This window comes from Prionailurus viverrinus, chromosome C1 (assembly GCF_022837055.1).
Source record: "Prionailurus viverrinus isolate Anna chromosome C1, UM_Priviv_1.0, whole genome shotgun sequence".
Classification (NCBI taxonomy): domain Eukaryota; kingdom Metazoa; phylum Chordata; class Mammalia; order Carnivora; family Felidae; genus Prionailurus; species Prionailurus viverrinus.
This window is the reverse complement of record NC_062568.1, coordinates 135,699,362-135,711,796: the sequence shown is the minus strand read 5'-3', so window position 1 is coordinate 135,711,796 and position 12,435 is coordinate 135,699,362. Positions and strand designations below refer to the sequence as shown.

General features: G+C 35.0%; 1 protein-coding gene across 12 annotated transcripts in view; it reads right to left on the bottom strand.

Moving 5' to 3' along the window:
- The window catches only part of EVI5 (ecotropic viral integration site 5), a 259,537-nt gene that overhangs the window by 140,676 nt on the left and 106,426 nt on the right, over window positions 1-12,435 (bottom strand). For 9 of the 12 annotated variants that reach the window (XR_007154737.1, XM_047870640.1, XM_047870636.1 and 6 more), the window contains 2 exons: window positions 9,738-9,822; window positions 580-633 (listed from right to left, as the gene is read on the bottom strand). Coding sequence is in view for 11 of the 12 variants with exons in the window: in XM_047870640.1 (XP_047726596.1) it covers window positions 580-633; window positions 9,738-9,822 (139 nt within the window). In the remaining variant the exon portion in view is untranslated. The remainder of the gene's footprint in view (window positions 1-579; window positions 634-9,737; window positions 9,823-12,435) is intronic. The other 3 variants (XM_047870639.1, XM_047870642.1, XM_047870645.1) reach the window with 1 other exon arrangement.

Genomic DNA, 12,435 nt, shown 5'->3' with positions numbered 1-12,435 from the left:
GCAAAACTTTCCACATTTGCCTAGTTATTTTATATTAAACAGAGAGGAAGAAAGAGGTAAAAGGTAGTATCAAAATAAGTCTAAGAACCAAAAGTTTAAGCACAATTCCCCTGTGTTGAAAATCAACACCATGGTGAATTTATATATGAGCAATCAGTCATTTTGGCTAAACTTCAAGTCATCCTAGGCATTAAAGGAATCATTGACACATTTAATATATGGCTAGAGTCAGGGCAACATTTGAAAGCCATTTTTAAAATGCTATTCAGAATGGATTCTCAATTAGGCTACTTCTAAAGAACATACTTTTTTTAGAGACTATATGTAAAGAAAATAAATGGTACCAATGTTACTCTAATAATAACCTCAGTTAAAACTTTAACCTTAAATCTCAAGGACTTGTAGTGATCAATTGTTATGAATAACAAGTTACTTAGTAAAGTAGTAAGGTAGGCAAGCTAAGCAGCCAATATCACAACTTTGGAGACATGTGATAGATTTCTTGAGCCATTATTTAAAATAAAAAATAATACTGTGCATACAACAGAAGCTTGCATACAAAAGTAGTTATTTACTTACTTTTTCTAATGTTTCAATGCGCTGTTTTAAAAGTCTATTTTCTGTGCGTAATCTCTGCAAAAAACAAAAGAAAAAAGAAAAAAGAAAGAGACAAACAAACAACAAAAGGTTTGCTTGCAAGCATTCCTGAGATTAAAAGATACCTAAATCGTGTCCTTAAAACGTACCACCTTTTATACATAGGAGAAGTCTAAGAAATGGTTACATTATCTGTCAAATTCTTACAAGTTCAGGGTAGGAAATACATGGCAAAGGAAATGACCACATTTATCACTCCAGCTGTCAATGAATTTTAAATATAAGCTACAATACATAACCCCTTTCTTAAAATACCTATTAAGACTCATAGTCAACATTTTCTTATCTGTCTTAACATTCCCATTAGACAGAAAAGATTCGAACTCATTTAGCTCCTACAAAGACTATCTACACAAATAGTATTCAAATTTTTGGGAAATAACTAAGAAATCTGAAAAAGGCAGCTCACAGGATAAATACCAAAAACAAATTATCAGTTTAGGACTAGAGCAGCCTTCATTTATTCCTTGTATATGCCAAGTTGCAATATTTCTTACATTGTGAAAATATAAAGATTGAGTTGTTTTCCTCAAATTAATTACTTATGAGTAGTTTTGAATTTTAAAAACATGGGGGCACCTAGCTGGCTCAGTCAGTACAGCATGCAACTATGGATCTCAGGGTAGTGAGTTCAAGCTCCACATTGGGCATGGAGCCTACTGAAGAATAAAAATTTGAAAAAAAAAAAAAAAACAAAAAAAAACAGCTTACAAAATGAAAAGCTCTACTTACTGGCATTTCGTCACAGTTCAAACAGTAAAACCAAATTAAAAAAAAAAACAAAAAAACAAAAAAACTTCACCTAACCACTGACTCCCAAAACCCTATCAAATTACTGCTATTAAGAATTAAAACTAAAAAACTCTACATTAAAAAAATTTTCTCCTTTTTACATATTCCACCAACATAATTTCATATGAATCCTGATATGTTATCCCTTCATTTTAGAATCCTTTATCTCTTTATTGTGCCATCATTATTTCACATTCCCCTTACCTTTTGTACAAATTTACTCCAGAACTCAATCCAGCCTTCTTCCAATCCTACCATCCTCTAAATTCCTGCTTTTAAAAAAAACCTCTTCTATTAACTCAAACTATTATTTTTCCAGTAAAGACTAAAATATAGTTTATATATAACCTATAAAGTCTCAGACCAAGGAAATAAAGATTCTATAAATTATTGTATCTTATTAAGTGGACCACAAACTGGAACATATAAATCTTAGAATTATTACAAACATTTGCAAATTAGGGGGGCCTGGGTGGCTCAGTTGGTTAAGCATCCGACTTCGGCTCAGGTCATGATCTCACAGTTCGTGAGTTGGAGCCCTGCATCAGGCTCTGTGCTGACAGGTGACAGCCTGGAGCCTGCTTGGGATTCTGTGTCTCTGTCTCTCTCTGCCCCTCCCATGCTCGTGCTCTCTCTCTCAAGAATAAACATTATACATTAAACAATAATAATAATACATTTTGCAAATTAGATTTTCTTGTTCTATCCACTAGAACACATTCAGATGATTTGAAATCATTGTTATTTTATGTGTGACTTCAGACTACAAAATAGCTTGAGGAGAAGGAAGTGTTTTTCATTTCTTGGTTATTCATATTATATTCAGCACAGTGGTTTAGACAAATGAGCAATTAATAGATGTTTTTAAAGTCTGAAAATCCAAAGAAATAAATGGCATTCTCAAAATGGTCTCAACATACTTCATCAACAAAGTAAAATATTGTTTATCCTAGGACTTAGAAAATTAAGTTCAACCAGACAATTGATTGAATAAAGTTAATGTTACAATAGAAATAATGCTAAAGTATCACAAAATTTAGAACTAAAAACATTCACCTGGTTCCCCCCGTCCCCATTAAATCTTCTGAAATTTTGCTATAAATAATAAGCTAAATTTATTTTTCTCCTAACATCTACCCAAATCATACCCAAGTATCTGAAAATGACTTTTTAAATAAACCAATTCCTCATGTATGTGGCATTTATTTCATCATATATTGATAAATATAATAGGCTTTATCGGTATTAAAGACTATTTCAGGATTACCTATTAAGTTTTGAGTGTTTCTTTTTTGAACCAGTACCACAGTATTTTGGTAATTGTACCTTTGTAATCCCCTTTAACATCTGGTGGAGCTAATTTCTTCCATTCTTATATTTTATTTATCCTCCAAAAACCTTAACTACTAGTTTACTAAGTTAGTTAAGATAGTGTGTTTTGAAGTTAGGTAGGTTTAGGTTCAAATACTCCCTCTACCATTAACATTCAGCATCTTAGACTCTCCATTTACTCATCTAGAAACTTAGAGTAGGGGTGCCTGGATGGCTTAGTAGGTTAAAGGCCTGACTTCAGCTCAGGTCATGATCTCACAGGTCATGATCTCACAGTTCATGAGTTGGAGCCCCACATCAGGCTCTGTGCTGACAGCTGAGAGCCTGGAGCCTGCTTTGCATTCAGTGTCTCCCCCACCCCCCCCTCTCTGCCCGTCCCCAGCTTGCACTCTGTCTCTCTCTCAAATATAAACATTAAAAAAAACATTCAGAAACTTAGAGTAATAAAACATACAGTGATATGGGATGAATAAATTTTTCCCATAAATGAGACAGCATAAGACCAAAAACTTGATTAATGATAAGCATTGCTCATAATATTGTTGAAGTCAGGCACGAATACTATTTTTTAACTTTTGTCTATTGTTTAAAGTATTATTTAGATTTTTTTTAATGACTGGACTTGCTAATGAATATTTGATGGGGGAAATCATAACTTTATATAACATGGAGTTCTTTGTGTCTCTCCCCGGTACACAGCTTTTTTAAATGCCTTAATGCAAAGTTTTTCAGTGATGACGTATTTTTCATTTAGGTGGTTCTTACATATGCTTTTATTCTTACTTTAAGTGGAATTTCTTTTTCTCAGATATTTTTGAAATGTTTATTGCTGATATATAGGCAAGTAGACTAAAATCTATCACTTGACTGATTTCTAATTTTTGAGTATCTTTTTAATCATATTTCCCAGAGTGAATTAAGAATGTTTTCTAAACTTTAAAGTAAAAATCATAAAGAACAAGACTAATAGATGCATACACTTAAGAAAAAAGAGAGGGAGAGACATTTTTGCCCTACTAAGTTAGAAAAGAGAAAATGAGATGGAGAGCCAGAATGAAACACCTAATGTAGCCACCAAGGTGTTAGTGGAACAGAAATTCGCTGCCAAAAAGAAGATACCCCGGAAAAACTCTTTAAGAGATTTACTGAATGCATATCAAAAGTCTTAAAAATACTAATATCCTACAATTCAATAATTCTACTTTTTACAACTGGCTAAGAAAACATAAGGTGCCAGAAATCTTTATATGCAAACACTCAAACTATATGCACGCTTTTTAATACCGAAAAATGAAAAAAAAACAAAAAACAAAAAACAAAATATACCAAAATGGGAGAATTTTACTTTGTAACAACTCAATTTATTTTTGCCACCTTACTCATTTTATGAAATAACCTAAACTTAATAATCCTCTTCTTGGACAATTCACTGATCCTATCAACTTTTCACTGTCCCCCACTCTGATGTGCTCTCTTCCCTCTTTACAAAGTTTAATTTCCAATCATCATAGATGATCCCTTGCCTTTATCCTCCCTTTTGCCCACTGTCCCTTAGGAGTTAGCACATTTGCCTGGTAAAACAACTACTGAGTCAACATACTGACAACTCTGTGTCTGCACCTATGCTGGTAAATATGACTGAAGAAAAATAAAAACCATGACGTTTATTTAAATTAACCATCACTAAATTCAGTTGGACTCTTATTTATTTCCTTAGTCTGTTCCTTCTCTCACCCTCTCAGATCACTGTTTCCTACTTGGCACCTCTTTCTTCAAACCAGCAACCCTCCACCCCACTGTCACTCTCAGTTGATAATCTTATTTCTAATTTCACTAAAATAATTGAAGCAATAACAGAACTTTGCAAACTACCACAACCACATCCTACATCTTACCTACATTTTTCCCATATATTTTAGATTCTCTCATTATTGTGGATTAACTATCCATGTTAGTAGACCAAATCTCCTACCTATGAGCTAAATCCTAAACCCTGATGACTCCAGCAATTACCCCTGAATTCGCCCGTCATGAATTTTTCCTACTCGGTTATTACCATAAAAATGTGGTTATTTCTCCCATCTTAACAAAAAGTAAAGAAAAACCAAAATCTCCTCAATGTCGTGACCCTCTCTCTAAGCTCCTGTCCCATTTCTCTCTTCTTTATAGCAAATCCCTGAAAGGTATCGATACTCCCTATCTCCAATTTTTTCTTGTTTCATTCAAATTTTAGTTCTCACCACTTCTCTGCTCTTTTCCAGTTTATCTACATGTTGATAAATTCATTTGTTTCTCCATTTTCAGCTCACAAGAATACTCCTTAGCATTGACACAGTAAAATCATTCTTTTTGAAACACTCTTTTCTCTTGGCTTTTAGGATACTATACCTCCCTAGTTTTCTCCAGCTTTGCTTTCATCTTTCCAACTTAAATGTTGGCTTACTCTCAGGCTCAGCTCTTGAACTCTCTTCTCTATTTCATTTACACTCATCCCCCCAGGTAATCTCATCCACTCTCATGGCTTTTACTGTCATCATTCTGTCAATAACTGCAAAATTCATATTTTAAGTCTGTCCTCTCTTAAATTCAACTCTGAATATTCAAGGCTCTACTTGAATATCTCCTAGGCTTTTGATACTTAAAATATCTCAAATTGGGCTCCTGATATTCGTCCCCAAACCAGATCCTCCTGTAGATTTCTCCATCTCAAGTAGTGGAAACTCCATTTTTCTACATACTAAAGCCAAAATGCTCACTTCCGAACCCTCTCACACCTCCACAATCAACTTGTCAGCTTTATCTTTAAAATCTATTCAGAAAACAATCACTTCTTACCAAGTCAGTACAAGCCACCATCATCTCTTCCCTGCAGTACTTCATCAGCCTCTACTTAGTTTTCCTGTCCCCTGCAATCTACTCCCAACACAGCAGCCAGAGGGATCCAATGAAAACTTCAGTCAGATCTTCTCTTCCTCCACTAATACCCCAAATGGTTCTCCAAATTAAAAGCCAAAGTCTTCACATGTTCAACAACCTACACTATCTGCATTCCACAACATCTTACCTCCTGTCACTTTCCTCATCATGCATATTGTCCCATCTACCATGGTCTCCTTATTATTCCTCATGGGGTACATAGTCCTGACCAGATTCTGCTCTCCTTCAAGATATCTATATATCTAGCTCTCTCACTTCCTTCAGATCTTTATTCAAAAATAATCTGGTCAACTTCTCTAAATTTTTAATCCAAAAACTACCATTTTATTCTCCCTTACCTGAGGGTTTTTTTTTTCCTCCATTTAACACTTATCATCATCTAAAATATTACATATTTTACTTTTTTGTTTATTGTCTGACTTCCATACTAGAATGCAAGCTCCATGAGCACATAAATTGGTATATATCAGAAACACATATCTAGTGCCTGGAACACTGCTTGGACATGTAGTAGGACCTGCAAGTATCTTTTAAATGGATGACTTCTTGAATAAATCCCTTTGGATATTATTACGTAGCCATTAGTTTTTTAATGAAAAGTTTGTGATGCTACAGAAAACTGGGCATTCAAATCCTTCTTATATCACAATGCATTAAGTCTCTTTTGGAAAGCAGCACAGTGCATACACTGAGGAATATATATGGGTCTTAGTAAAACATAAATCAGAATTCAAATCCTTGACTTTCACCATTTCCTAGCAATGTGACCACTAGCATATTTTTGAGCTTACTGAAGCTCAAAAAGATGAGTTAAGAACCCTCTCATGAGGTTATCAGAAGAGTAAAAGTAGATGATGCCTGTAAAGGACCCTTTACATATTAAATGTTAAATAAATGTGTCATTACTAGAACACTTCACACTGACTGTTAAATATAATTCCTGGGTAATTCAGATAACATTTATTTTTTTATGCCAAGCAGTGAATATACAGTGTTTTTACATTATTCTCTGTTTTCCAGCATATCTAGAATACTTCATAATTTAACTTCTGGCTAAAAACCAGTCAGAATATCTAACTCCTCCTATTTGTAGAGCTTAAAACTCTATGTTCCTAAAGCACAAAATTTAAATATGAATATTGATTATTAATTCATATGTCAGTCTTAAATAGAGTGGGGGAATAAAGGTTTTTCTTTTTTAAAGATTTGTGAGGTACCCTAATATAAGCTAGAATTTTAATATTTCTTACCTCCTCCCCCTCAGGTGGAACATCAATAGATTGGAAGAAGATACTGATAAAGCTGTTTCTATTAACAAAAAATTTCACACAATAAAATGTAAGATTCTCCATATGAAACCATTATTAACAAAATCTTTCTATAATACTTCGAGAGGGGGTAGAAAATACTTAAAAGTTACATTTTCATCAGAGAGCTTCCAGATACAACTCTAATAATAAAAAGTTAACAACCCCAAGGTCTTAGAATTTAAAAAAAAAAAAAAAAAAAGGAAACCTTAACACATCAATGGCTGATTTTTTACTTCCGTATCAAAACATCAAATAATTTGATGATCTTATACTATTTGCTTGTGTAAAAAACAGTGTAAGATTCTCTCCAAAGGCTTTTGAGGAGGACCAAGGCAAGAAAGCACTAGTTTAAGAGAACTCATTTATTTGCACAAGGGACCTTGGGGGGAAGGGAAAAGGGAATGATTAGGTAAGTGGCACATCCCTTTGGAGAGAAAGGCTCAAATAATACATGGATAACTAACTGTAAATGAGATGGTCATCTGATTATGACTGAGATGAGTTGCCAGGTTCAAGTAAAACATCACAGAGACTCAAGCTTATATAAAGTAAAACAAAAGTAGAGTACAAAAATTATTGTGGCTTTGTCCTTTGGGGGGCAGGAGTGAAGAAAGAGATGAAAATGGTACAAGAGTAAGAAAAAAACAACATGGAAACAAAATTTTATAAAAGAACTACCTGACATCAGCAGACTTTATTTATCCAATGTGTTGACTAACTTTTTGAACTTTCATTTTCCCCCACCGAGATTCTTCTCTATAAATACTTATGCCATCTGTTTTTCCCTAAGACACATGGAGCTGGCATTCAAAAGTATTCTGTGAGGTATATGAACTATAAAACTTCCCCGAAAACTCAAGTTTGAAAAAAAATTCAAATACAAGATAAACTGTGCTAAAGATCTTTCTGAAAAGGCCTCTTGGTATTACTACTATTCATGCCATTTAAGTTTAGAAGAAATTTCTTTAAGAGCAAAGATGGTTCAGGGGCGCCTGGGTGGCTCAGTCGGTTGAGCGTCCAACTTCAGCTCAGGTTACCATCTCACGGTTCGTGAGTTCGAGCCCCACGTCAGGCTCTGGGCTGATGGCTCAGAGCCTGGAGCCTGCTTCCGATTCTGTGTCTCCCTCTCTCTCTGCCCCTCCCCCATTCATGCTCTGTCTCTGTCTCAAAAATAAATAAACATTAAAAAAAATTTAAAAAAAAAAAGAGCAAAGATGGTTCATAGATCTGTGATTTTTTTTTTTTTTTTTTTTTTGCAATCACATAGCATGGTGAAATGAACAGGATGGCTTCCCATCCTCAGATTCTTGATTTGCAGTTCCGAATATTCGTGGTGTGCGATAACCCATACTCTCTCCCCACTCATCAGGATGACGTACTTTTCCACTTTCAGTAGGTTGAAGTGGAGGGTATGATTTAATATTACTCTTACTCATGGTACCTAAAAGAAAAGCAAATGGTAGAGCAGCAGTTGGGTGACAGAATTTTTTAAAAGGAGGGAAAAACATCCACACAGGTCTTTTCCTTCTCTCTCTCAAAAATGTAGAAGTATCTATTTCCAATTGACAGGGAATACTGATAGAAATGAAAATAAAACACCTAGAAAAGGGAGACAGATGAGAAAGAGGTTACAAAGAAAAATAGGAGTGGTTGTCTCCAAAGAGGCTTTTGAGGAGGACCATGGCCAAGAAAGAATGCCAATTTAATAGAACTCATTCCCTTAATTGTAAAAAGGGCCTGTGGAATGTGAGTAATGAAGTGGTATTTTACAGCAAAGGTGAATTAAGACATGGCTAATTAAGTATAAGTAAGGTGATTAATCATCTAATGCCTTGCCAGGTCTAAATCAAAACTCAGACACATTAAAAGAGCTAAAAAAAAAAAAAAAAAAAAAAAGGTGGGGACACTCACAAAACTTATTTTATTTGCATGTGCGTGTGTGTGTTAAGGGGTAGAATATAGACACATAAGAAATTGGATCAGTGAGTCACTGGGTTCCTTCATTAACTCATGCTTCTTACTCATTATCCCCATCCTAAAATATCAGCATAAAGCCAATACAACTATCCTTAACTCCCAGCTCAAACAACGCCAAAGATCCTCAGCTTAAGAATTTCTAGCCTAAAGGGGGGACAAATAAGAATTTTTAAGGTATATATAGGATTATATATCCCTTAAGTTGGCAATCTACCTATTTCTGTGGAGAGTTCAAAAGTATAACCTTGGCTTACAGATGAGAAAATTCAATTAGCCCAAGTTTCCCGCAGCTCTAAGGCAGCCATAATTAGTTCTGGTGCAACAAGTTTGATCTACCTTAGACTACACTACTGTTAATCTATGCATGTTATGGAATAACTTCTCTGCAATTTTTTAAAATATGCTTAAATGGAGTGATAATTATCTTCCCCACAGAAGTATTTTCTCCTGGTGGCCCATCAACAAATCTGGAAATAAAGCTGCTCTCACACTAGAATGAAAATCCCTTGTTACATTATTCTGGTTTTTGAAAGGTTCATTTTTAACTATAATCTAGTGGGATGGTAAATCAATTTACCAGTAAGTCAATATAAACATTATTGCTAAATTTGCTCCAGAAAATAAATATATCAAATATATCAACATAACCAATATATAGATATATATAGATATATATAGATATATAGATATATATATAAAAAACACTGACTTCAATAAATTTATGTTTCGTACTTTTAAAAGTCCTGAGATGCTTACTTTAATTTCAACTTGCTCTTCCATTTCTTTAGTTTTTATTGTAGTATATTCCTTTTCAAGCCTATGAAGGAAAGAAAACAAATAAAGGTATGTTTTCACTCCCATATAGTTAATAAATTAAAAAGTTTTAAACCACATATTAACACAAAATATAATTCACTAGGTTCCCCCAACTTGTAACTTGAGATACTTCATTTTAGAAAAATCATCTGAATAGTTACATGGATTCCTACCAAAAAAAGTTACTTTACAAATAACAAAAAATGAGACCCACACAAAAATGAACTTTAGAAAGTGATATATACAATGCACCAAAGAAGTGAGTTTACAGATTATATTCTAAACTGAATAGTCCTAAACTTATTAAAAGAACTGTCAGTCTTCCTCAAATTAAAATATACTGGTAGAGTTCAATTGGAATTTAACCAAAACAAGTACAAAAAGTGACTGTAAAAAACTTATAATGGGGAAAACGAACAACTCTTCTTAACAAAAGGATTCGTAAACATAAAGAATGAGGTGAATATAAAAGTCACCACTAGAATTTCACAGCAACCCTCACAGGCAAGAAAAACCAATGGACACTAAAATTAGTGGGTAAAAGTTTAAGCATAGACTCAAAGTATCTCTCTCAGAATATTTAGAAATGACAAGCGGAAAAACAGTAAATTTGTAGTATAGTATCCTAGTAGACAGCACTTAAACCAACTGATTAAGGTTAACACCACCAATGATACATACTGACATCTTGCACCCCGTTAAGATGTATCAAGAACAGTACCTCACCTCTATGATATCCTTCCAAAGAATGCATATCCTCAATCTAATCAAGAGAAATCATCAAACAAACCAAAACCAACAAACCACTGAACACCTCACTTCCGAAGTATCAAGGCATGAGGGGCACCTGGGTGGATCAGCCAGTTAAGTGTCCAAAATAAGCTCAGGTCATGATCTCACAGTTTGTGAGTTCAAGCCCCATGTCAGACTCTGTGCTGATAGCTCAGAGCCTGGAACTTGCTTCGGATTCTGTGTCCCTCTCTCTCTGCCCCTCCCCTGCTTGTGCTGTTTCTCTCTCAAAAACAAAACATTAAGGGGCACCTAGGTGGCTGGGTTGGTTAAGTATCCAACTTCAGCTCAGGTCACGATCTCATGGTCCATGAGGTCGATCCCACAATGGGCTCTGTGCTAACACCTCAGAGCTTGGAGCCTGCTTCAGATTCTGTATCTCCCTCTCTGTCTGCCCCTCTCCTATTTGCACTCTCTGTCTCTCTCTCAAAAATAAACATTAAAAAAAAATTTTTTTTTAAGTATCAAAGTCACAAAAGATAAAGACTGAAGAAGTATCACTAATTGTAGGAGAGTAAGAAAAAACAAACACTAGAACAAACAATCCTAAAATTTTTATAGAACCACAAAAGACCCCAAATAGCCAACACAATCAGAAAAAAGAAAACCAAAGCTGGAGGCATCACAATCCCAGACTTCAAGCTGTATTACAAAGCTGTAATCATCAAGACAGTATGGTACTGGCACAAGAAGAGACACTCAGATCAATGGAACAGAACACAGAACCCAGAATGGACCCACAAACATATGGCCAACTAATCTTTCACAAAGCAGGAAAGAATATCCAATGGAATAAAGACAGTCTCTTCAGCAAGTGGTGATGGGAAAACTGGACAGTGACATGTAGAAGTTTGAAACTGGACCACTTTCTTACACCATACACAAAAATAAACTCAAAATGGATGAAAGACCTAATAATGTAAGACAGGAAGCCATCAAAATCCTTGAGGAGAAAGCAGGCAAAAACCTCTTTGACCACAGCAACAGCAACTTCTTACTCAACACGTCTCCAGAGGCAAGGGAGACAAAAGCAAAAATTAACTACTTGGACCTCATCAAAATAAAAAGCTTCTGCACAGCGAAGGAACTATCAGCAGAACTAAAAGGCAACTGACAGAATGGGAGAAGATATCTGCAAATGACATATCAGATAAAGGGTTAGTATCCAAAATCTATAAATAACTTATTAAACTCAACACCAAAAAAAACAAAGAATCCAGTGAAATGGGCAGAAGACATGAATAGACACTTCTACAAAGAAGACATCCAGATGGCCAACCAACACATGAAAAAATGCTCAACTTCACTCATCATCCAGGATATACAAAGCAAAACCACAAAGAGATACCACCTTACACCTGTCAGAATGGCTAACATTAACAACTAAGGCAACAACAGATCTTGGCGAGGATGTGGATAAAGAGGATCTCTTTTGCATTGCTGGTGGGAATGCAAACTGATGCGGCCACTCTGGAAAACAGTCTGGAGGTTCCTCAAAAAACGAAAACTAGAACTACCTTACGACACAGCAATTGTACTACTAGGTATTTATCCACAGGATACAGGTGTGCTGTCTCAAAGGGACACATGCACCCCAATGTTTACAGCAACACTATCAACAATAACCAAAGTATGGAAAGAGCCCAAATGTCCATCGAAGGATGAATGGATAAAGAAGATGTGGTATATGTATACAACGGAGTATTACTCGGCAGTTAAAAAGAATGAAATCTTGCCATTTGCAACTACTTGGATGGAACTGGAAGGTATTATACTAAGTGAAATTAGAGAAAGACAAATATCATGACTTCACTCATATGAGGAC